The following is a 26,194-nucleotide window of genomic DNA, read 5'->3' on the forward strand; positions in this document are numbered from 1 at the left end:
GGCAGAAATAATACTGGTGTTCAAGAACGGAAATGCGAGTAACCCGGTTAATTATAGGCCTATACATTTAATAGACAACATGCAGAAGGTTTTCTCTAGACAGGTTTTAGACATGTTGCAAAATTGGATTGATGATGAATGTACTTTGTCCACACTCCAAGCGGGTTTCCAGGCTAAAACGAGCATCTTGAACCAAGTGTTCAAGTTTGCAATTCTATACAGGAAACATGTGGTGCTTAGCAACCAGAGACTATATGTAGCTTTTTTCAATTTGAGGGCTGCTTTTGACCTGGTAGTTGTTGAGAATATGTGGAGTCATTAATGTTCGGTGGTTCGTTTTATTTACAAATGGTTTAACAAGTTGCGTTTATCCATTTTGTGGGAGAACCCAGAGAATATTGGTAAGCCGGTAACTGCCCTTGTGAAGTCAACCTACTAGGTCTTTGTATATAATCAGCAAGGAACTGGGGGACACTCGGGCGGCTAATGGAACAGGTCCTTGACTTTAAACGACCCCTCAATTTGAATTATATCTGGACACCATCACACCGCCCTTAGATAAAAGCCTTTATGTAAAGTTCCACCTAAGCTTTTTACCTCTGATGGCATTTAGTAGCAAATGGGGCAAAGATCATGTTTCTAGCGTGTGCCCTCCTTGTAATCTAGTTGCCGAAACAGTGGACCACATTCAGATTTTTTGCCCGGGATATAAAGCCTTACATTGGTCATGGATACACCCGAAATGTCTGAATTTGGGGATTCTGCGTTTCTAGGATGCCCAAGGAATCCCAACAACGAACACCTCTGGTCCAATTGTCTTCTCAATCAGTCGCTTTTTGATAAATGTTTAGTATAAGCAGGAAGTTTTATTTTATGGCTTTTTAAAAATCTGGTATAGGCATAGGATGAATGTTTAGAAATATTAACTTTTTTATCTGCATTTATGTGTTTTGATATTGTTTGTCTGAAATTTGTATAGCTGATTATGTTTTTCTTTTTATATGTACTTTGATGGTTTTAAACTGAATAAAGTAATGTGAACTACAGCTTGATTTCTGTGGAGTTCTGTGCACAAAAATACTACTGCTCGTATACACACATTCATTCACTTGAAATCCTTGTTAAAAGTGATAGTTTTTAAATCACTAATTTGGAAACATTCCTGCTTCCCTAGGCTAACAACACTGCTGTTACTGAAGCAAGAGGCAAGTCTGCTGTGTCAATGTCTATGTGGCCTAGTTTCTTTACATACATTCAGAAACTTATTTTTTATTAAATATAAGATGTTCTTGGATAAAGCACATCCTGAACTTGTGTATTTTAAGGTACATTCATATGTGATAATGAAGTAAAAGAAAGCTTGGTGAAATTAAAAATATTTGCCTAGGATGAGACATTTTGGTCAAGCAGGGAAGCTGGGATTCGTCCCAGGAATTACGTTTTTTCACATTGCACTGTTCAGACCTTAGGATCATATGGCTGTCTGTCTCATGCTGTGAAAGGTGGAAAGAACCTTTATGCACCACCACTTTAAAAAAAACACCAGCTGCTACTGGGTAATAGTGGACAAGAATCTGAGGATTTCCTATAAATGGCAAGCCTAACTTTAACTATAGAGTGGCTACCGTGCCACCTCCAGTGGCCAGTAGGTAATTATAGTTAGGATCTTGTTTCCATAGGAAAAGCGTTTTTTATTTTGCTAATAACTTTGACGCCATTTGACGAATCTTTATGAAATTTTCAAAACAAGTGTGTCAGTCACTTCAGCTGCTGTCTGGAAAGTTTTGGTGTGATCCACCAAGCAGGGTCCAAGGAATACGGGAGGGGGTCCCAATACATGTTTTCCCCATGCAATTTCCGATAGGGATTTTAGACATGACTTCAGCATGAACCGCTGAATGGAATTACACCACATTTGGCAGAAAGCTAGATCTTGGTCCAGAATAGGGCGTTTTGTTATTTTGGTGATATTCTGTTCAATATTTTGGAGTTTTTAAAGTAAAACATTTATGTGTATCTAGAGACATGCATCCTCTACGGATCCTCCGTGGATCTGGGCATATTCCTGGATCCACATGCCAACAGCTTTGCAATGACTGGCTTGTCACAGTCCTAGAGGAAAGTTGCAGCTGCCATTTTGTGATTTGGGACATGCTTCGCAGGGGAGATAATAAAATGTAAAAGTGACAGAAGGGGTCAGGGTAGAGGTATCCTGACCCCATGGGACTGATGGAGGGGTCTATGAGGAACCCCTCAGGGGCAAAATTGTCCAAAACTGTTATTTTTTAGCAGGCGAGGATCCGCAGATCTGCCCGGATCCTCACTGATTTGGGTGGATCCAGACCTCAATTAAAAAAACACATACACCCACTCACAGACCCACACACCTACTCATGCACTCACTCACACACCCACTTACACACCCACACAACTACTCTCACACTCACTCACTCACCCATATAGCCAAAGACCTACGCAGTCACTCACACACCTACTTACACAACCACTCACACCCATACCGCCACTCACATACCCGTACAGACCCACAAAGCCACTCACACACACACTCACACAACCACCCATACAGCCACTCACCCACCCACAAAACCACTCACACCCACAAGGCCACTCACACACCCACTTACACATCCACACACCCACTTACACACTCACATACCCACACAAGCACTCTCACACACACATACCATACAGAACATAAGGCAAAAAGAGGCAAGAGAACAACAATTAAGCAGTCAAAAGAATTTCTTGAGTCTTCGGTAAAGAGAGTTCTTCTTTTAATGGTTTGAATCAAGTGCACATGCAGCCAACGCGTTTCTCCCTAAACAGGGCTTCATCAGGGCTGGAAACATAACATATTGACATCAGTGTAGTAATTTCTGAGATACCCAATGTATAAAAACACGTTATCAAAAATGTTTTTAGATGAACTGGACAAGGTGAGAAAGACATCTCTGGTCTGAAAGCAGGGTATGAAGAAAACACTATTTACACCTGCATCTGACACAGTATCCTCAAAAATGAGGCCAATAACTAGACACCAGAAGAGACTTAAGAAAGCAAGAGAGAGGTCAGTTTTGCTCCATGTGTCTAATGGGCAGACTACAGTGTGCTACGCGGTTATATTGGATTGTGGGGCTACTTACCGGAATGTGGTAGCGCGTAAACTTGAGAAGCAGGCTTGCTCTTCTGCAAAAGTCTAATTCACTTACAAACATGATTCGGGTGGCCATTTGGCATTTTTGTCAATTTTGGTCCTGGTGTTTGAGTGTTTCTCTTTTCGGCAAGTCTGTCTTTCGTTTCAGTTCTTATCCGGCGCAGTTTACTTACTTATCAAATAGGGGGAAACGCGTTGGTTGCATGTGCACTTGATTGAAACCATTAAAAAACAGAACTCTCTTTACCGAAGACTCAAGAAATTCTTTTGACTGCTTAATTGATGTTCTGTGGCCTCTCTTTGCCTTATGGTCTGTATAATCTGATTGTAAGGTCTACAAGTAGCAGACCTTGGAGGTGGGCAACAATAATATCTGTGAATTTTCTGGTCTAAATAAATCAAAGTGACTATCTGGGCTGTGCAGCTTTAATCATCCCTAGCTGCTTATATATTTTAAAAAGTGTGACATACACATACAGGCAGTGGATGTAGCATATATATATATCAATCAAAGCCAAAAGGGGTGCCCCAGTGAGGAGGTCTCTCCGGAAGGGGTTACAGCACACCACTGCCGGCAGTAGCGCTGACAGGATACCATCATGCCTCAATCAGCCAAATGCGTTTCGAGCAGTCTCTCAGCTCTTCGTCAGTGGTAACAACGTGAAATGGAAATGCAGCCATTTTCAAATCCATGGTATTTATTTAAAAAGTCCCGCCCCAATGGACGCAAGGCATTCTGGTCATAGTAGTCCATGAAATGAGTGCCAAGACTCTGGATTCCTTTGTAAACCCCAGTGGGTGCCACATGTTGCAAGCAGTCAAACCAAATGGTATAATAAAAATAATATAATGTCCGATGTGGGTAGAGGTACATGAAAAATAAACTGCCATGCTCCCCATAGTGTCCCGGACAGCGAGGCCCCCATCGCTCCAAACGGTGCCGCGGTTGCAAGCACCCAGGATCCGCTCGAGAAGCAGCGGGACCTCCTCGCGGCTGGACCAGCCACGTTACATCAAGGCCAAAAGGGGTTCCCCAGTGAAGAGGTCTCTCCGGAATGGGTTACAGCACACCACTGCCGGCAGTAGCGCTGACAGGATACTATCATGCCTCAATCAGCCAAATGCGTTTCGTGCAGTCTCTCAGCTCTTCGTCAGTGGCAACAATGTGAAATGCAAATGCAGCCATTTTCAAATCCATGTTATTTATTTAAAAAGTCCCGCCCCAATGGGCGCAAGGCATTCTGGTCATAGTAGTCCATGAAATGAGTGCCAGGACTCTGGATTCCTTTGTAAACCCCAGTGGGTTCCACATGTTGCAAGCAGTCAAACCAAATGGTATAATAAAAATAATATAATGTCCCATGTGGGTAGAGGTACATGAAAAATAAACTGCCATGCTCCCCATAGTGTCCCGGACAGCGAGCTGAGAGACTGCTCAAACGCGTTTGGCTGATTGAGGCATGATGGTATCCTGTCAGCGCTACTGCCGGCAGTGGTGTGCTGTAACCCTTTCCGGAGAGACCTCCTCACTGGGGCACCCCTTTTGGCTTTGAGATATATATATATATATATAACCACCAGTCTTTCTCCAGGTAAGGACAAAAGCGCGAGACAGCTCCGGGACAAACTGCAACTGACTTTAATAATTACCAGCGCTCTGTGTACAACAACTCATGAAACGCTAGGCAGACGCGTTTCGCTGTGATAGCTTCCTCAGTGCCCGTTTCAAAAGTTTAAACAATGTCCTGGGGGTCTGCTGGTATTTTAGCTGTTAATGCGGCCACTCCCAGTCAGGTGCTTACTTGCCCCTCCTCCACCTCCGAGGCTGTAGGACATCTCGCGCTCCACCCATCAAGCCACTGCATACTGGGAATTGAAGTCCTCCATGAGTGCCCATACAGTGATAGGGCCTCTCAGGCAACAAGTGATGCCCCAAACCAGTTTGGATGGTGGCCCCCACTCCTCCGCAGTTCCTTGGGGGGTGCAAGTCAGTTACAGTCTCTCTTATCAGGCAAATGATTTGCCTCCTCTCTCCCCTTGCGCCAATAACCTCCGTGTGGAAATATGCAGCGTCGGGGGGGTATCGCGGTGTAGACAATACATCAACCAAAGGTTGCAGGTGTTCCACGATCCTCCAGAACGAGAGGGCGTCTCGCTAAAGCCAGCACCTGCAAGCTGGCGACACACAACCACCAGTCATTCTCCAGGTAAGGACAAAAGCGCGAGACAGCTCCGGGATAAACTGCAACTGACTTTAATAATTACTAGCGCTCTGTGTACAACAACTCATGAAACGCTAGGCAGACGCGTTTCGCTGTGATAGCTTCCTCAGTGCCCGTTTCAAAAGTTTAAACAATGTCCTGGGGGTCTGCTGGTATTTTAGCTGTTAATGCGGCCACTCCCAGTCAGGTGCTTACTTGCCCCTCCTCCACCTCCGAGGCTGTAGGACATCTCGCGCTCCACCCATCAAGCCACTGCATACTGGGAATTGAAGTCCTCCATGAGTGCCCATACAGTGATAGGGCCTCTCAGGCAACAAGTGATGCCCCAAACCAGTTTGGATGGTGGCCCCCACTCCTCCGCAGTTCCTTGGGGGGTGCAAGTCAGTTACAGTCTCTCTTATCAGGCAAATGATTTGCCTCCTCTCTCCCCTTGCGCCAATAACCTCCGTGTGGAAATATGCAGCGTCGGGGGGGTATCGCGGTGTAGACAATACATCAACCAAAGGTTACAGGTGTTCCACGATCCTCCAGAACGAGAGGGCGTCTCGCTAAAGCCAGCACCTGCAAGCTGGCGACACGCAACCACCAGTCTTTCTCCAGGTAAGGACAAAAGCGCGAGACAGCTCCGGGATAAACTGCAACTGACTTTAATAATTACCAGCGCTCTGTGTACAACAACTCATGAAACGCTAGGCAGACGCGTTTCGCTGTGATAGCTTCCTCAGTACCCGTTTCAAAAGTTTAAACAATGTCCTGGGGGTCTGCTGGTATTTTAGCTGTTAATGCGGCCACTCCCAGTCAGGTGCTTACTTGCCCCTCCTCCACCTCCGAGGCTGTAGGACATCTCGCGCTCCGCCCATCAAGCCACTGCATACTGGGAATTGAAGTCCTCCATGAGTGCCCATACAGTGATAGGGCCTCTCAGGCAACAAGTGATGCCCCAAACCAGTTTGGATGGTGGCCCCCACTCCTCCGCAGTTCCTTGGGGGGTGCAAGTCAGTTACAGTCTCTCTTATCAGGCAAATGATGTGCCTCCTCTCTCCCCTTGCGCCAATAACCTCCGTGTGGAAATATGCAGCGTCGGGGGGGTATCGCGGTGTAGACAATACATCAACCAAAGGTTGCAGGTGTTCCACGATCCTCCAGAACGAGAGGGCGTCTCGCTAAAGCCAGCACCTGCAAGCTGGCGACACACAACCACCAGTCATTCTCCAGGTAAGGACAAAAGCGCGAGACAGCTCCGGGATAAACTGCAACTGACTTTAATAATTACTAGCGCTCTGTGTACAACAACTCATGAAACGCTAGGCAGACGCGTTTCGCTGTGATAGCTTCCTCAGTGCCCGTTTCAAAAGTTTAAACAATGTCCTGGGGGTCTGCTGGTATTTTAGCTGTTAATGCGGCCACTCCCAGTCAGGTGCTTACTTGCCCCTCCTCCACCTCCGAGGCTGTAGGACATCTCGCGCTCCACCCATCAAGCCACTGCATACTGGGAATTGAAGTCCTCCATGAGTGCCCATACAGTGATAGGGCCTCTCAGGCAACAAGTGATGCCCCAAACCAGTTTGGATGGTGGCCCCCACTCCTCCGCAGTTCCTTGGGGGGTGCAAGTCAGTTACAGTCTCTCTTATCAGGCAAATGATTTGCCTCCTCTCTCCCCTTGCGCCAATAACCTCCGTGTGGAAATATGCAGCGTCGGGGGGGTATCGCGGTGTAGACAATACATCAACCAAAGGTTACAGGTGTTCCACGATCCTCCAGAACGAGAGGGCGTCTCGCTAAAGCCAGCACCTGCAAGCTGGCGACACGCAACCACCAGTCTTTCTCCAGGTAAGGACAAAAGCGCGAGACAGCTCCGGGATAAACTGCAACTGACTTTAATAATTACCAGCGCTCTGTGTACAACAACTCATGAAACGCTAGGCAGACGCGTTTCGCTGTGATAGCTTCCTCAGTACCCGTTTCAAAAGTTTAAACAATGTCCTGGGGGTCTGCTGGTATTTTAGCTGTTAATGCGGCCACTCCCAGTCAGGTGCTTACTTGCCCCTCCTCCACCTCCGAGGCTGTAGGACATCTCGCGCTCCGCCCATCAAGCCACTGCATACTGGGAATTGAAGTCCTCCATGAGTGCCCATACAGTGATAGGGCCTCTCAGGCAACAAGTGATGCCCCAAACCAGTTTGGATGGTGGCCCCCACTCCTCCGCAGTTCCTTGGGGGGTGCAAGTCAGTTACAGTCTCTCTTATCAGGCAAATGATGTGCCTCCTCTCTCCCCTTGCGCCAATAACCTCCGTGTGGAAATATGCAGCGTCGGGGGGGGTATCGCGGTGTAGACAATACATCAACCAAAGGTTGCAGGTGTTCCACGATCCTCCAGAACGAGAGGGCGTCTCGCTAAAGCCAGCACCTGCAACGGGCACTGAGGAAGCTATCACAGCGAAACGCGTCTGCCCAGCGTTTCATGAGTTGTTGTACACAGAGCGCTGGTAATTATTAAAGTCAGTTGCTGTTTATCCCGGAGCTGTCTCGCGCTTTTGTCCTTACCTGGAGAAAGACTGGTGGTTGTGTGTCGCCAGCTTGCAGGTGCTGGCTTTAGCGAGACGCCCTCTCGTTCTGGAGGATCGTGGAACACCTGCAACCTTTGGTTGATGTATTGTCTACACCGCGATACCCCCCCGACGCTGCATATTTCCACACGGAGGTTATTGGCGCAAGGGGAGAGAGGAGGCAAATCATTTGCCTGATAAGAGAGACTGTAACTGACTTGCACCCCCCCAAGGAACTGCGGAGGAGTGGGGGCCACCATCCAAACTGGTTTGGGGCATCACTTGTTGCCTGAGAGGCCCTATCACTGTATGGGCACTCATGGAGGACTTCAATTCCCAGTATGCAGTGGCTTGATGGGTGGTGCGCGAGATGTCCTACAGCCTCGGAGGTGGAGGAGGGGCAAGTTAGCACCTGACTGGGAGTGGCCGTATTAACAGCTAAAATACCAGCAGACCCCCAGGACATTGTTTAAACTTTTGAAACGGGCACTGAGGAAGCTATCACAGCGAAACGCGTCTGCCTAGCGTTTCATGAGTTGTTGTACACAGAGCGCTGGTAATTATTAAAGTCAGTTGCAGTTTATCCCGGAGCTGTCTCGCGCTTTTGTCCTTACCTGGAGAAAGACAGGTGGTTGTGTGTCGCCAGCTTGCAGGTACTGGCTTTAGCGAGACGCCCTCTCGTTCTGGAGGATCGTGGAACACCTGCAACCTTTGGTTGATGTATTGTCTACACCGCGATACCCCCCCGACGCTGCATATTTCCACACGGAGGTTATTGGCGCAAGGGGAGAGAGGAGGCAAATCATTTGCCTGATAAGAGAGACTGTAACTGACTTGCACCCCCCAAGGAACTGCGGAGGAGTGGGGGCCACCATCCAAACTGGTTTGGGGCATCACTTGTTGCCTGAGAGGCCCTATCACTGTATGGGCACTCATGGAGGACTTCAATTCCCAGTATGCAGTGGCTTGATGGGTGGAGCGCGAGATGTCCTACAGCCTCGGAGGTGGAGGAGGGGCAAGTAAGCACCTGACTGGGAGTGGCCGCATTAACAGCTAAAATACCAGCAGACCCCCAGGACATTGTTTAAACTTTTGAAATGGGCACTGAGGAAGCTATCACAGCGAAACGCGTCTGCCTAGCGTTTCATGAGTTGTTGTACACAGAGCGCTGGTAATTATTAAAGTCAGTTGCAGTTTATCCCGGAGCTGTCTTGCGCTTTTGTCCTTACCTGGAGAAAGACTGGTGGTTGTGTGTCGCCAGCTTGCGGGTGCTGGCTTTAGCGAGACGCCCTCTCGTTCTGGAGGATCGTGGAACACCTGCAACCTTTGGTTGATGTATTGTCTACACCGCGATACCCCCCCCGACGCTGCATATTTCCACACGGAGGTTATTGGCGCAAGGGGAGAGAGGAGGCAAATCATTTGCCTGATAAGAGAGACTGTAACTGACTTGCACCCCCCAAGGAACTGCGGAGGAGTGGGGGCCACCATCCAAACTGGTTTGGGGCATCACTTGTTGCCTGAGAGGCCCTATCACTGTATGGGCACTCATGGAGGACTTCAATTCCCAGTATGCAGTGGCTTGATGGGTGGAGCGTGAGATGTCCTACAGCCTCGGAGGTGGAGGAGGGGCAAGTAAGCACCTGACTGGGAGTGGCCGCATTAACAGCTAAAATACCAGCAGACCCCCAGGACATTGTTTAAACTTTTGAAACGGGCACTGAGGAAGCTATCACAGCGAAACGCGTCTGCCTAGCGTTTCATGAGTTGTTGTACACAGAGCGCTGGTAATTATTAAAGTCAGTTGCAGTGTATCCCGGAGCTGTCTCGCGCTTTTGTCCTTACCTGGAGAAAGACTGTTGGTTGATGTATAATATATATATATATATACTCTTTTCCTCTTATACATAAACAACTGTATTACTTACTTATTGAATTTTTCCAAAGATTCCCTTACCTTGGTAGGGGAAATAATACCAGCACTTTTCTTCTTGTTGTCCAAAACTAGGAGGGTCCTGCAAAATCTGAGGCAGGGTGAGAGGGGTCATTAAGGTGGGATCTGAAACTTTGGAAAGAGTCCAAGACTTTGATTATCTAGGCATTAGGTTGATTAAACTGGATCCTGAGACGCACAGATCTGAAAGAACACCCTAACAGTCAAGCATAGAGCTGGAGTCATTTTCCAAAAAGCAGCTCAGTCCTCTGTATACCCATCAGTCAAAATTTACAAGCCACAAGCTATAGGGGCTGCACTTTACGGGGTGGAACTATGGGGCCATTGCAACAAAAGCTCCTTGAGTGTAGCAGAAAATAATTCTTTCAGAGGCCTCCTTGGTTTAAGGAAGGGTACGCCTTTGGTTCCACTGCGCTTGGATCTTGATTTCCGAGAGATATCATCACTGATAGTGTCAAGACCCCTATTGCTTTGAATACATATTTGGAGCACTCATGATTTGTGCCATGTTAGGGAGGGCTACAGGAAGTCGTCATGGCCAATGGGATGGGGAATGTTGGATGGCTAGTATTGATTAAAAATGCCTGGATCGAACTGGGCCTAGCAATACTCTGGTGTGAGCTCCATTCCATTTGCCGAGGTGATGTACCTAAAGTTTTTTAAAAAATGGTCCTGGAGACGTGTATCAGTCGCTGGGGACCATTCAAACTCTTTAGGCAGATTAGCAAGTGACTTTTTACTCTTCAAATCTTCAAGTAGGGCTGGGGAATTCTTGGACTTTATCCGACTGGCACGTGCTCGATTCCTGTACCTCCAATTTAGGTATGGGATACTTCCAGTGGCAGCCTTCACCATCAACTGGGGGAAGACGAACCAGGGATCTCGCTAATGTTTTCACTGTAAAAATTTATCAGAAATCGAGGAGCATTTTCTGATCTTTTGCCCCCTATATGACAAACCTAGATGCAAATGGATTGCTCCCCTGTGCAGATCCATTAGCGTATTAAATCGAGAAGAACCCTATAGAATATTTAAAAAGAGACACCACCTCGATTGTGTTGGCTGTTTCAAAAATGTGTATATAGTTTGGTAAATTAGATATAAATTACTAGCTATTGTACAAAAGACATGCTCCAGTTGAATCTCTCCCACGGCTAGGTTCGCAATGTGATAAAAAACTGCTTGATGAATTGTCGTTTTTTTTTCTATATGTTTATTCTCGTCTTCTATTGTTTTTACATTTGTAAACTGTTTTCAATGTTTTATTCATGTATTTTTTTCATGATGAAACTAACATTTCGAACTGTCAATAAACGATAGGATACGATATATATATGTGTATATAAGTGGCAAACAGGTTTCACATTTGGACACCTTTAAAGGATTACTGGCCAGTCTTAGAATCAACTAACGTGTAGGGGCAAGAAGGGAATGCCTACAGTTTCCTTCTGATCTTCTATAATACTATGGGGTCAATTAGAATGACGGGCGGATCGCCACCGCCCACATGGCGGTGGCGATCCGCCCGACATTCTCTCCCGCCCGCATGCCATTTCCCCCCACCATATTACTACGGCGGGGGGGACCCCGGCGGACGAAAAGAACGTCCGCCGGTTTTCCACCCGGTCGATGAGTCGACCGGGCTGAAATTGTTTTAACATGGTGGTGGTGTCTGTTAGACACCGCCATCCATATTATGATACATGCGGGGATTTGCCTTTAAGTGGCGGCAACAAAGGCATGCGGTCCTTGCCATTGGGGGCTCGTAGCGGGCCCCCAGGAATTTTGGGGGGTGGAGGGTGCACATGGGTTGCATTTGCATTCACAACATGGCAGGGTCCGCGCGGTGCCTGCCACGTTGTGCATGCAAATGCACAACATGCATTTTTGGCATTGTGGCGGGTGGTGCTGGAAGCAACGCCCACCGCAATGTCAAACATGCAGGATGCGCCCGCCAGTGTGGCCAAACCAACTCAAATGGCTAAAGCGTATTTCTTAAATATTGTAATACTCCATTGTTTCGGCAATGATATGCTCATAGTTTTTCTTAGGAGACCACTGCCAGTGCGGCCGAATGCCTAGGTTGCAGAATATCGATGCTGTATCAAAGTGGTGGCACCGTGAACCCTCCAATTTATCAGATGTATCTGGGGCTGCGACCAGTAAGGTTGTCCTGCTAAAATGCTTATTAGTTCTTTATCGGTCTCTTCTGTCTACAGGGCTGCTGACAAAAACTCATAAAGAGCATTTTAAGTGAATGCCACGGCCGAACTGAGGGGTGTATGGCAGGGCTGCCAACTCTCCCAAGAAGAGTGAAGGACAGCAAACCAGAGAAAGTAAGAATGAAGAAGTAAAGAGAAGGGAAGGGTAAGAAGAAGGGTGGATAGGGCAAGAAGGAAGGGCACGAAGAAGTAAAGATGGGAAGAAGGTTGAAAGGAAGGAAATGTGACAGGGTGGATGGTTGAATCGTGTGAATTCATGGATGGGGAATCTATCGAGGGAAAGAGTGAATGGATACATGCATAGCTGGATGAACAGAGATGGGGAAATTGATGGATGAGCGGTGAATGGCTGGATAGAATAAAGGATGGACCTATGGGTGAAAAGATGGATGAATTGACGGAATTGTGAAAGAACGGAAGGACGCATGGATAAATTGGAGCATGGATGAGTAGATGACTGTTAGGGTGGATGGGTTAAAAGAAAATTGGAAGGGAAAAAGTAAAAACTTAATGTTTGGTTAAGAGGATGAATGGAGTAAAGGGTGAAAGGACAGGAATATGGATTGATGACTAAATTCAGGGGGAATGGATGGAAGGATTAAAGAATAGAGAGAAAGATGAAAGGGAGGCTGAAAGTTTGAATTAATCGATAAATGACTATATGGATTGATAAGTGAAAGGACAATAGCATGGATGGGTGGGTGTATGAAAGGATAGATGGAAGTGTGAAGGGAAATTTTGGAGGTAGGGTTGGGCTCGCTTGCTTAGCTTTTTGTCTTTAGTGGCATCGTTCAAAATTAGGGGAGGTGACCAATTTCTGGCTACTTCCTTGCTGTCTAGTTTTCATTCCTCTTCATGTCTTTAGTTTCTATATCTTAAGTTTCCTGTCTCTTTATCTTACTATTGCGTTATTTTCATCACTACTTTTCCTTCTTTTTCACTGTTTTTCTATCTATATCTTCTTTTTTTCTCTCTTTTCTGCCTTTTTCCCTTTGGGTTAAAGTCAGATGGTGACAAATACACCACGGTCCCCGAAAATAAGCGGCTGTGGCTACAAGATGCAACCAGCGGCACAAGTTAACCACTGGAGAGGTGAGGTGCGGTGAGGTGCGGTGGTCTTTCACCAGAGACAACCGCAGTCTGTCTGCTCCTGACTCCTAAGAGGAGCTGGAGCCCCGCTGCGCGCCCTGCACTGTGTACTCCACCTCGGGGTGAGGGTGTAGGGTTGTCCCCCGCTGTGTATTGCCGCAGTGTCTCGCGATTACTTTGGACTGTACAGAATCGGAGTCAATTCGGACTAGTGGGTGAAAAAAAGTCTCCTTTCTTATTTAGACTTGTGCTCAGTACCACGTGGAGGGACAGCGCTAAGGGCTGAATAACAAAGAAGGAACATTGAGAGCGAGGACTGAAAAGGGGAAAGCATGGAGTGAAGATGAGGAGATGTAGCAACGCGGGAGAAACAGAAAGAGAAATAACATCAGAAGATGAGAAGTACGAACTACGAAAGAAAACGGATAAAAAAGGAAAGATGCAGAAGGGAGACAAAGGAAGAAGGATATATGGGACGAAAGAAACGAGGAGGAAAGGAGAGTGGTAATGAAAGAAAGAAAAAAAGAAAGGGAGTTATAGCGGACAAGTGAAAAAGAATGAAAGAAAGTAGAAATATGTTTGAGATGTATTAAAAGAAAAGTTCAGGGACAACCCAATGAGTGATAAAAGGAGTGATAGTGAAAGAGTGTGTTGGGGTTCGCAGCGGCACTCTCGCTCACGCTGTGCCTTTGAATTTAACTCTTCTTTCTCCCTTCGATCTTTTTATCCTCTCATCCACTCAGCCCCCATTCCTTCCCACTTCATTGTACCCATCATTCCTTTCACACTTCCTTCCATCTTTCCATTCATCCTTTCACCATGCTTTCCTTTCACACTTCCTTCATTACCTTACCTTACTCTAATTTCTTCGTTCAAAGCGCCTCTGCTTGTTTTGTTGCTTTTTCGCTTCCTCTTTCTCGTTGTCTCTTTCTGTCTTCTTCTCCCTTTCTTCCCTTTTCTGATACTCATATTTAGCTGCTAAAAAATGATTCAGTGCGCCCCTGGCTAGTGCCTACCTGGCAGGGGTCAGGCGACTATCAATCCTCTTTTCCTCCACCACCCATCCTCACTGCTGGACACAGCACTGGGACATGGGCAGGCAGTACTACTTAGTGTAGTATGTCTACAGCACCTCATGCACGAGACGAGGCTCCGAAGCGCACCCAGGTGCTCGAGTAAGGGGCTGCCAAATCTGTGGTGCGGGGTTTAACAGCGTGGTTCTTAAACGTGGCCTGGTTGTGAAAAATGTTGGTCCGGTCTGGTCGGTGCTTCAATACTGTCACCGTGACTTTGTGGCTGTGCCCCAGCATGGTGTGAAGCGGAGAGACCACATTTAAGTGGTGTGTGTGTGTGTAGACTGACCCTCTTCGAACGCATCTCCCTGAAACTCGCACTACACGCGCTGCTCTGTGGAGCCTGCACGCGCTCAGCAGCTTTTTCTAGCCCATACATCTAAATCTGCCTCCGTGAAAAGCGCGCCAGGTTTTAGCTCATCTCAAGCCCCGCGCGCGTTTCTAGCGGCTCCACACGGGCTCGCGGCACCATGTGTAGCGCATTCCCTGTTTCTGCTTTGCCCTCAGTGCACCACACATGGGTATCCGGCGAGCGCCCTCTGTGCCTCATGCGTGCTCTTTCCATACACAGGGAACACCTGTGATCGCGTGCTTCTCACCGGAGGGACGCTTGTCTGCGCTCTGCGGGGGCCACGTAATCCCCGACCCCTCCGATCAGGTTAGGTTGGTCTGCTACTGCTGGGCACCCGTTGCTGGGGACAACCACGTGCCCCGAAAGCGCAGGTCGGCCGCAAGTGGCGCGCACAGGTGTGCTGCAGAGCAACCACAGAATTCCTAATGTCTCAATAACTTACCCCAATTGCATTAACCCGAGTACGTTTTAAGCTTACTAATTACCTAGTGAGGCGCGGCGGCCTCCTTATGTAATGAATGGGTAGAACGTTGCGAGGAAGTAACGCACTGGGAGACAGTGGTAGATGCGGACAAGCACGTGCCCTGCAGGAAAAGACCTGGGAGAATGCGGCCACCCGTTCTGCATGTTGCCTCCACTGGTCCTACACTGTATGTGCTACCCGCCGTTGCGATGCCTCGCGGTGCAGTAAGCGTTCAGCGGCCGCGCTGCAGCACACCTGTGCGCACCCACAAGGACTGCGATATAACACTGCCGTGGTCTGGAGTCCGCCTGCGGAGGCCAAGCGCGTCAGCCGGTGCATCTGCACACTGTCTCTGCGGGAGCGTGGAGCCGCAGAACAACACACTGGGAGAACGTGCAACACTCCTTGTCTATCAGCCCAGTAAACACCGTCTCCAAGTGCAGGGGGGCTGCTCACACCCCTCTGCATGCAGCGCCGCCAGGTTTCCGGGATCCGAAGTTTTCGCGGTGACTAAGGCAGCAGCAATCCTCTGGAATGCGCCCGCCTGTCACTCAGCCTCCGCTCGACACGCCCCCTGGTGGCGCGCTCTATAAAGGGCGACCCCGGCCGGGGCTAGCCAGTGGTTTCTGCAAACACTGAATACAGAAGCAGTAACCTCAGCACAGGGCACGCGCTACCCTCCTCTGACCCGGGAATTGCACCCTCACAGGATCTGTGGATTTATCGGCATACAGGTAAGGATCTCACAACGGACAGGTGTGCTGCACCTTTGTCTCTTAGTTTTAAACATATTTGTATTCACATGCTTTAAATTAGCAATTAGGCAGTGACTGGCTTGGGCACCCGTATGTGTCCCACCAGCAGAGAGGCATTTACACTTTGAAATATATTTGTTGCCAAATTGCCAATATACAATGTTTTTTAATTGTGTATACCAGTGTGGTGTGGTATGGGTTTTGAGGTCATTAGATACACGCAGGATGCCCCCCACGGCCCGACTTGGTTTTGATTGACACGTTGGGCTGCACCACGTTGCCTTCGGCTTGCACAGTTGTTAGGGGGCCCAGGTGATAGGAATTGACAGTTCATCTTGCACATTCCATTGCAGTATTTTGAAAGAAGGTTTCTATTTTGAAGGGTCGTTGCAGAACATTACTTCATAATTGGCTAAATGTTAGACTAAAATGAAAACCTCGAAATGAGAGGCACCCCAGGCCTCTGCATGATACGAGCTGCACCTTCTTGTCTTAGGTCTAATGAAAATAATGAAGTTTGGAAAAAAGCCAGGAGATCCTGGTTTGAGGCATGACTTTCCCACTTGACAGCACTGTGTGATCCGGGGCCACCCGTGGTTTTAGCCTAATCTGCAAAAATGTGGGTGCTAAGAAACGGGATAGATAACAGCTGAGATGGAAAGTAGACATTTCGAGGTTTGGCGTCCCCCACTATCTTCACACAGCTCCTGCAAAGTGCTGATGGTGCACACTGATGTATACAACTCTCGCTCCCCTGACGGGACGTGCGGGAGCAGGCAGCGGGCGGCCTTCAGCTCACGCAGCCGGTAAATAGATGACAAGGGCAGACCTTGGGGGATGACTGTTGACTTTTTGATAAAATGCAAGGCAAACACGGGCAAAGGATAGCACGGGGAGAGGACAGAGGTCAGGGCGAACTCTGGTGTCTGTGGGATGAAGTACAGACTACTAAAATCCTATATATTGTGTTTTCCCCACAGTGTCTCAGTAAACATGAAACTTCTTCAGGCAGTGATTCTCTACTTGAGCTACGTCACCTTTCTGGGCGCGGATGCAACAAGGCTGGACCCGACACCTGACTTGAGAAAAAAGTGAGTTGAAGAAAAAATTGTTTGTATAAATTAAGGTTTCGAACACATGGTGCATTCATGGCTTTGCGTGATTGTGTTTGAGCAGCTATAATGCTATAACCTTTTTATAGTTACGAGGCAAAAAAACATGACCTTTAACGTGGATATTGTTTGTGGCTTTGCTTGCGTTCGATTACAAGTGTGAAGTAAGCGCTGCATAAAAAAACTGGGTGAACTGGCTTTATATTGTGTTTAATACTGTCTGGGCGAACTTTAACCCTCTCTCCGCCGTGCTTGTTTGCAGATGGATGGAGAAAGTGTTATTTCGAGTAAAACGAGACGTCAAAGCCAGCGAGCAGGGGGCCGCTGATTCGAGGGCGAGCTCTGCTATCATAAGGACGGAGGACGTGAAGGACACGATGACCGCTGGCAGCAGGTACTTGGAGGGATTAAACGGAGGCTGCGGCCTCTGCGGGCCGGTTACAGTGCACTTGTGGTGAATGCGACGTGTGAAATGAACGAGCCTGCTTGCTAAGAGCTAGAGCGGTGCGCAGCCCACTAACCGGGACAGGGCTTGGTGCTCACGTCCTCTTACAGCTACATTTTATGGTCGTGACTGTGCAGTCTGCTGGACTTTAAAGTGTATTTTAAGAGGTGTCTTGGACAACGAATGCTGAGGAGTGAGCATGTTTGGGACTCAGGTTGCTGCACGTGAAAGGCTATGTGTGTGACTGTATGTGGTCGTGCATGGGTTTGTAAATGGCTGAGAGGTGGCTTTGAAACAGTTGTGTGTGCAGGTTGGCCGGTGTGAGGTTGTGGACGAGATTCGGAAGTGTTCTAGTGTTAATAAGAGGTTGTAATCGGGGAGGGCTTCTTGTGAGACTGGGCGTGTGGGATCCCCGTGTATAGTATATGTGACTGGAGTTAAAGGGCCGGGCATGAGGTTTTGGTGGGTCCGCGAGTGTCTGTGATGCCCAAGGTGTTAGCTGCGCGTGAAGTTATAGGTGTGGGTTGCGGAATATGCTTGGTTCGCGCACTGCCTGATTGTGGGGCTGGGCTCGTGAGGTCACTGTGAGGTTGGTTGTTCAGATGCTGTGGTGAGACAGTAGTTGCAAGGTGCGAGTTTCCTGTAAAGCATAACACGCGCACTGTCACACGCTACTGTGATCTTGGGTCCCTCTGTAACGCCCTCTCCTCCCTTGTGTCCGCAGCTCGGAGCCGCACCTCCGCGTCAAGCGCTACCGGCAGAGCCTGAACCACTACCCGCACCTGCAGTCCCTGCGGATCGGCTGCCGCTTCGGGACGTGCACGGTGCAGAACCTGGCGCACCAGATCTTCCAGTACACCGACAAGGACAAGGACGGCACGGCGCCCGCCAGCAAGATCAGCTCCATGGGCTACGGCCGGCGGAGGCGTCGCTCTGCGCCCGCACGGCTCCCCGGGCCATGGGCGCAGCTCATCCGGAGCCTCCGGGGCAGGCGCCAGGCTCCAGCGAGCAGGCTGAACAAGAGGGCGCGGCGGGAGAAGCTGCTGCCCTGGGGGGCCGCCATAAGTAGCTGAAGCTGCTGCTGCTCAGCGTCAAGTCGGCGCTACTGCAGCGCCGCGCGCGTCAGCCGGCGGGAGCGTCACCTCTGGGGAGCAGCACGCCGCACGCCGGCCACCAGGGGGCGACGAGGAGCAGCGCCCGCAGCACTGAGGAAATGGCGCGACCAGATGGGTGGGAGCGCCAAGTCTTTAGCAGAATGAAGAAGGGCAGTGTCATGCCTACCAGCTTCAGCACTTAGAATGGGAAAGCCACTTAGCCACGGTCTGTACTTTAACCCGGGCTGGGCAGGCCCTAGACCCGCGGGAAACCCTCTGTCCCTTTGGGGGCTGACTGAACCCTCAAGTCAGAGCCCCACACTGCGCTGGCTAATGGTGGAGTGCGAAGAACTTCATTGCACCATCAGTATCACTCAAAAAGTTGACCCGTTTCAGATTGTAATTTGAAAATCTCAACATCTTTCTAGACACGCAGCCCTAGTGGATTTCAGAATCCAGGTTAACCACTTACTTGCCAAATGAATACACACGAGCTCATTGCTATTTGAACATCTAGTTAGGACTGAACAACTTAATCAGAAGAAAAAAACGGAAGTTCTATTGGTCAGTTAGAATTGGCAACTAAAGCAGACTTCCAAACACGTGACGGACATCAGAAACCGGCTCCGAGATGCATCTGGAATCAACTAGAGTTTCCACCAATGGGTGCTCAGGTCAGGTGTGCAAGAAGTATACTCAAAGACTTTACCTGAAATGTAGGAATGGACACCTGACATCAGCCACTGAAGTCTGGGTGATACTAGACTTTATCTCCTGATCGGCAGCGCAGCCATCTGACAATCAAACTTTATTCGGTAGTCCCTGGAGGACGACTTTATACTTGAACGTCTACTGAAAAAGTGCAATATATGTGTTATTGTCTGTATTATGAGGAAAATACCAATATTTAAATGCTACTGTTTCAATGTCTTGTCTTTTTAAAGGTTTTTTTGTACATTTGAAAATAGAGTTATTTTTGTACGTTATATATTATATAAGGGCATTCTATCAGTGTATACCTTATTTTATTATTGTGTGTTCACTGTAAACTGTGGCCGCCGTTTCCATTTTACATTCCAGTTGTGTGAAAGAAGTAAATATAAATATATATATTATTTTCTATATTTTTCGAAGTGAGTGATAAAAGATAAAATAAAAACGATGGCATATTATTTAGTTGAGTTCTATTTTATTTAGTGGCAAGACTATATTGAGCAATGCAAAGCTGTGTGTGTATATATATTTATTATAGTTGGTTTTGGACACTAGAACACCTAACAGGTTTGTTCTGAGGTCACTTTGCCCGCTGGTGAACCTAACACATGACCTTAAACACGTCTCCACGAGAACAAATCGCATACCTCTTAAACGTATAATGGCACAGTACTCCCCTGTTCAGATTCTCTGTTTGAAAAATGTCTCCTATACGTCACAGCCAATAAACTTGCATGACACTCGCGCACAGGTGCGATTTCAGGATCAGCCACGAGTTCATATGCGATTGCGCTCTCCCCGTACACACGTTTTGAAAAGCCACATTCACAAACCTGCTGGCTATAAACCACCTCTTTTCCCCCACGTTATAAGCTTCACACCGTTTGAGTTTTTGCAGTAAAACTCTCAGTTGTATTCTCCATGTGTGCACCTCTCATATACTCTGAATCAAAGGGAACTTTGTATTCGTTCTTGGAGGTCTGTGTGTGCATTATATACGCCTTACTACCATAAGAGCAACCTTAAGTTCAAACCAGTAATGGGGACACTGCGTTCTTTGCCCCGTTCCTCTTTATCGGCACAGAACACATTGGTACATTTCAACATCCTAACATATTCGCCGCTGTGCCTATATATGGTAGTGATGAATTTGAATACGTCTCACATCTAGGCACCCTCAAAAGATTACTGGGCAGTCTTGGCACCAACCAACGCGGCAAGGGAATGGAATATTGAGTTTGAAATATCGATATGTAAAAATATCTTGTCAGAGACATCGACATCGACTACCAGAATATCGAAAATGAACTATATATGTTTACTCCACACCTAGGTACCTTGAGGATATACGTATATATCTTCAAGGTACAAAGGTATGGCTTTAAGAACAGTATAACCATAGTCACCTATACATACTTCAGAATATTTTGATATTCGATATTGTGGTCACAATATTTTTGAGGCGCTATATTTTCTCACTGATGTAGACGGTCTTTCTCGACCTCAGCACAGAACGCAGTGGAAAAGTAAGCTCAGAGACACACTGTACCAGGGGCACGTGACTTCTGGTAGGAAATCCACTGTCTCAGCAGGGAAAATTTCCACAACAGAGCGGAAGATCACTGTAAACTGGCTGATACAGCTGGATGCAACCGGGCTTTCCCGCACCGAGCACACAATAAACAGATATTTCTGACTGCTAACGCCACCCTCCCCATTTAAAACTCCCAGTAGTGTTCAAGGTTATTAGGATTTCTGGGTCCGTCTTTCAAACCAGACGTCGACTGGACTAATGCGGTTGCTAAAGTTTAGCAGCCGCATTAGTCCAGCAGCTAAACTCTGATTTATTTATTGCCTGCAAGTTCAAAGCGCAGCTCCCGAGACATTCCAGGCCAAGTGTGAAGGTTAACATGACGCTACCGCCATCTAGCGGCCTTCACAATTATTGCAAAAAACAGTTTTTCTATTCCTCAATACTTTCCCAGTATTCTACGTTCTAAGGAAGCCCTTGTTTCAAGCACGACGAGATCAGATATACACCAGGAGTGTGGGCATGCGTTACAGTAACGTATACCCACACAGTGAAAGATCGGCATGACCCTTGAGAGTCGTGTACCCACTGCCGCGTGGGCATGCGTTACAGTAAAGCATGCCCACACGGCAGAGTGGGAACCCGACTCTCAAGGGGCCTCTCGATCCTTCACCGGGGCTGCGTCCAGCCCAAGTTCAGTACTTATATGTGAGATATAGGAAAGTCCGGGAACCCCCCATAACATTCTGCGGGTGGGCGGGGGGTACATTTTTGCCTTGTGCCTCTGAGGTACATGCATTGAATTAGCTAAAAGTGGTCACAATTTATGCACCGTTATTTTTAGCGACTTCCAACAGTATTTTGCCAACATAAATATGCACTAATAGGTCGGTTCATAGATCGAGTGGGTCACAATTTGACCTACATAATGAATATTAATGCGGTAGGTTTCAAATTGCGACCCACTATAATTTGCTGCCATCACAAGGATATGGCCTACTGGTGTCAGCAGAACAACATCGCGGTGATATTTTTTAAACAGAGCAATATTTTTTTTAATGCAGCCCCTTTCACTTAACCCCTTGTGTGCCCATGACGAGCTGGACTCGTCATGGGCCGCGGTTGCGCTGTGCCCATGACGAGTCCAGCTCGTCATGAACCCCGCCCGCTAATGTAACGGCCGGCACAGGGCGGGGAAAGGGCGTGGCACACAAGGGGTTAAAAGAAAACAGGAGGCATTTACAAAAAAAGAGAAAAGTTAGTAAAACAATTTTTTTAAGAGTAGGCAGAGGGTCCATTTGTCGACTATCCACGAAGGCGAAGTGGTTCACAAAGAACGCATTCACATCTGCGAACAGGTTACCACCTTCTTTGAGGTGTTGGTAAAATATTAATGCTTCACGACCGTGTTCGGTCGTAAAACATTAATACTTACCATACGGAATCACCGTTTGGAAGGGCCTCCCTAAACATGCCTGCAGTTGCATAACATAAGTAGGTGGGTACTTGTTTGCAAACGGGAAGGAGTCCCCAGCAACATGTTACTGAATGGCTAAATGGGTTTAGTACATTTGAAAAACAAATTTTTTCTGTCTTACACCCTATTTACAAAATCATACAGTCTGTGACAAGAAAATGCATTAGTACTTCTGGCCCACTATGTTTAAATCAGGCATTCAGAAGAGCTGGAATTTCCATTTGCAATTATCAGTAAATAGTCGTAGCGCGAAAATGAGTTGTAAAAACGGGATGCAACGGTTGTGCTGGACTGATGAAAAGCAATATGACGCTTCTGGTGGCACAGTTACATGGAATGACTTATAGCCGAAATGTCTTCAGCAGTACGCGGGGTGTTTGTGTACCCAACCCCTGTTCCACCTAGAGGCTGTTCCATCGATCTTGATGGTGAGGCCTTTTATCATCTTCAATTTTATTTCTTTCGGATTCACAAATCTGAAATAGGATTTGCAAATATGTGGCAAAATTCATGTTCCAAAGTTTGTCTCGAAATCATGATTCCGTTTTATGACTTGTGAATCCCTCAAATATAAAATCTACATATATATGGTCACTGGCTGGTACCACAGTTTAAGGCTGCCATTTTACATATATGAGATTTGCTAGTCATAAAATGTGTGTGTGTGTATTATATATATATATATATATATATTACCTACTGGCGGTCGCCAGTAGGTAGTTATAGTTAGGACCCCTTTTCCATAGGAAATCCGCAACATTCTATTTTGAATAACTTTGGCGCCGGTCGACGAATCCTCGCAAATTTCTCAAAATAGGTGGGGCGCTACGCTCCGCTCCTACCCTGAAAGTCTCGGGGGGATTCGTCAAGCGGGGGCTGAGATAAAAGGGGGGTCCCAAAACGCGTTTTTCCCATGCATTTTTCCATGCGTGCTCACCGAGCGCGCACGGTGCGCGAACGGAACGAACTGCGTTAAGTGGGCGTGCACGCCACGAATGGCGTAAAGTAACTTAGCATTTAAAAAACCGTACAAATTCACTGAAAAAACCATAGGTTTCACACACGTTATAGTTAGGAATTAGCATTTAAAAAACCTTGCAAATTCACTGAAAAAACCATAGGTTTCAGACATGTTATAGTTAGCGGAAATTTTACTGATAAAAAACCAATGAAATTCCCCCGTTATAGTTAGTGCAGGCAACTATAACTCACGCGACCGCAATCTTCTGCTGATGACATGTGTGTCTTTATGAAAAAAAAATATTTCTAATATATGTATAGCTAAAAATTTATGGAAGAAGACATGGGCAAATAAGTGTCTAAATACAGTATTAGCATCAGCAGAGGATTGCGGTCGCGTGAGTTATAGTTGCCTGCACTAACTATAACGGGGGAATTTCATTGGTTTTTTATCAGTAAAATTTCCGCTAACTATAACATGTCTGAAACCTATGGTTTTTTCAGTGAATATATATATAGTTAGGACCTATTTTCCATAGGAAATCCGCAACATTCTATTTGGAATAACCTTGGCGCAGATTGACGAATCTTCGCGAAATTTTCCAAACTTTTGGCCAGCTCAGGTCCGATCCTTTCCTGAAAAGTACACGGTGATTCGTCAAGCGGGGGCCGAGAAAAAAGGGAGGTCCTAAAACGCATTTTCCCCATACATTTTCCCATAGGACCTGTTGACGCAGCTACAGCTCGAACTGCTGAACAGAATTACACCAAATTTGGCAAAGAGGTAGTCCTCAGTTCAGACTCATGCCTTTTGCTTAAATGGTGTAAATCCGTTCAGTAGTTCCTGAGAAAATTAGAGTTAAAAAGATAGATATATCTGGGCGGAGCCTAACCACACATCTCATCGTGAGATCTGATTGGCTGTCAGTACTTCATCCAAGAAGTGTTGGCAGCCATCTTGGGACCAATACACATGATAGCACCTCATATAAAGCATTGCAGTTAATAGAAGGTATTAAGAATTTTGATACATTATAAATCATTTGTTGATGGTACCATACTCATTTTAGGAATTGTGGTGTGTTCTAAGGTGATTTTACCATGTGAAAAAGCCTTCTGCTGTGATATCATGAATCATGTTTGAGAGAAAACTATTTTCTCATGCTTTTCTCACAGAGGTTTGGAAGGTGATCTATAAGCTAAGCTGAGAGCATATTTTCTGTAAATTCACATTATCTTTCTGAGTCATTTGAGAAGGAAGTCTGACATTCTCAGTAAAACATGTACATCCAACAAGGGCAGAGACTGTCAGTTGATTCCTTTGTGTTCTACTGCAGCTTCCCAGAGTGTTCCAAAGAACAACTAGAGCGCTAACAGTCCTACTTATGACAAACGTATGGCACACCTGAAGCCATCTTGATTGGAATAAAGTGGTAACTCTTAAAACATTTAATTTAAAAAGGAACAACATGAGGGGGTTCACTTTGCCATAGAAAGTATGATTAGTGCTGCAGAAAGAAAAATTAGGGCACATTTTGAGTGACTTCTCAAATCCTCTTCTATTTCATTAAAAAATTCTGACATACAGACTGAAACATGCACTTTCAATACCAGCAGCAGACTTCCCTGGTAAGCAGTGGCTTTACTACAGTGATCTAATGAGCAACTAGAGTGCTAACATTCAGAATTTATGGCAAATGTGTGACACATCTGAATGCCTTCTTGATGGAATCAAAGTAAAAAACTGAAAGTATTTCCTACTGAGGAGATTGTAGTAAATGAGGAAATTAGGAAACTTCATAACAAATAAGTCTCCCAAAATGGCCACCAGAGACAAAAGAGCCCAAATGTAGCACAAATATCACCCAGATGTAGCCCAAGTATAGCCCAATGACAGAATGCCCCAGAGTGTTTTAATGAACAACTAGAGCGCTAACAGTCTTACTTATGACAAAAGTATGGCACACCTGAAGCCATCTTGATTGGAATAAACTGGTAACACTTAAAACATTTAATTTTAAAAGGAACACAACGAGGGGGTTCATTTTGCCATAGAAATTATGATTAGTGCTGAAGAAAGAAAAATTAGGTCACATTTTGAGTGACTTCTCAAATCCTCTTCTATTTCATTAAAAAATTCTGATAAGCAGACTGAAACATGCACTTTTAATACCAGCAGCAGACTTCCCTGGTGAGCAGTAGCTTTACTACAGTGATTTAATGAGCAACTAGAGTGCTAACATTCAGAATTTATGGCAAATGTGTGACATATCTGAATACCTTCTTTATGGAATCAAAGTAAAAAACTGAAAGCATTTCCTACTGAGGAGATTGCAGTAAATGAGGAAATTAGGAAACTTCATAAAAAATAAATCTCCCAAGATGGCCATCATAGACAAAAGAGCCCAAATGCAGCACAAATATCACCTAGATGTAGCCCACATGTAGCCCAATTTTGTGTATTTGCAGTTTTATATAGTGCAGACTTGTCAGGTATTGGAGTGCTTTACATGAGCACTGGTTACATCACACAAGATCAAATTCATTTTGGTTGTAGACATGGGGACATTAAGTGATTTGACCAGAATCACAGAATGTTGAGCTGAAGCAGAAAATCCAACCTGGTTCCCCAGTTGCAAAGTCTGCAGCTCTGGAAGTAACACCACATCCTCTCCCCTAAGTGCAACATTTAATCAAGTGGTCAACTGGATAAAAAAACATAAAGATTACAAATAATTTAAAAGTTCTTTGTCGCTATTTGGAAACTCAGAAAATATGTCCTCATTTTAGTTTTTTAGAGCACTAACCATAATTTTGATGCAAATAAGACCCTCTCATATATGTAATTTCTAAAGGAAATGCTCTAGGTATTACAGTTTTGATTACATCAAGATGACGTCAGGCGTTCCACACTTTTGTAATAAATATAGAATGTTAGCAATCTAGTTGTTCATTGGGATACTGTTGAGAGGCAGAGGCCAGGGGCACGGACCCTGAAAATTGAAGGCAG

The 26,194-nt window shown here is 46.4% G+C and overlaps 1 protein-coding gene across 1 annotated transcript; it reads left to right on the forward strand.

The window, feature by feature from the left end:
• Positions 1 to 15,714: 15,714 nt before the first annotated feature.
• Positions 15,715 to 19,674, forward strand: ADM (adrenomedullin). Its single transcript, XM_085648171.1, has 4 exons — positions 15,715 to 15,830; positions 16,832 to 16,942; positions 17,226 to 17,357; positions 18,133 to 19,674. The coding sequence occupies exons 2-4, from the start codon at positions 16,845 to 16,847 to the stop codon at positions 18,479 to 18,481; spliced, it is 579 nt and encodes a 192-aa protein (XP_085504297.1). The 5' UTR covers positions 15,715 to 15,830; positions 16,832 to 16,844; the 3' UTR covers positions 18,482 to 19,674.
• Positions 19,675 to 26,194: the final 6,520 nt, after the last annotated feature.

The sequence above is a fragment of the Triturus cristatus genome, chromosome 3_2 (genome assembly GCF_964204655.1).
Source record: "Triturus cristatus chromosome 3_2, aTriCri1.1, whole genome shotgun sequence".
Taxonomy (NCBI): Eukaryota; Metazoa; Chordata; class Amphibia; order Caudata; family Salamandridae; genus Triturus; species Triturus cristatus.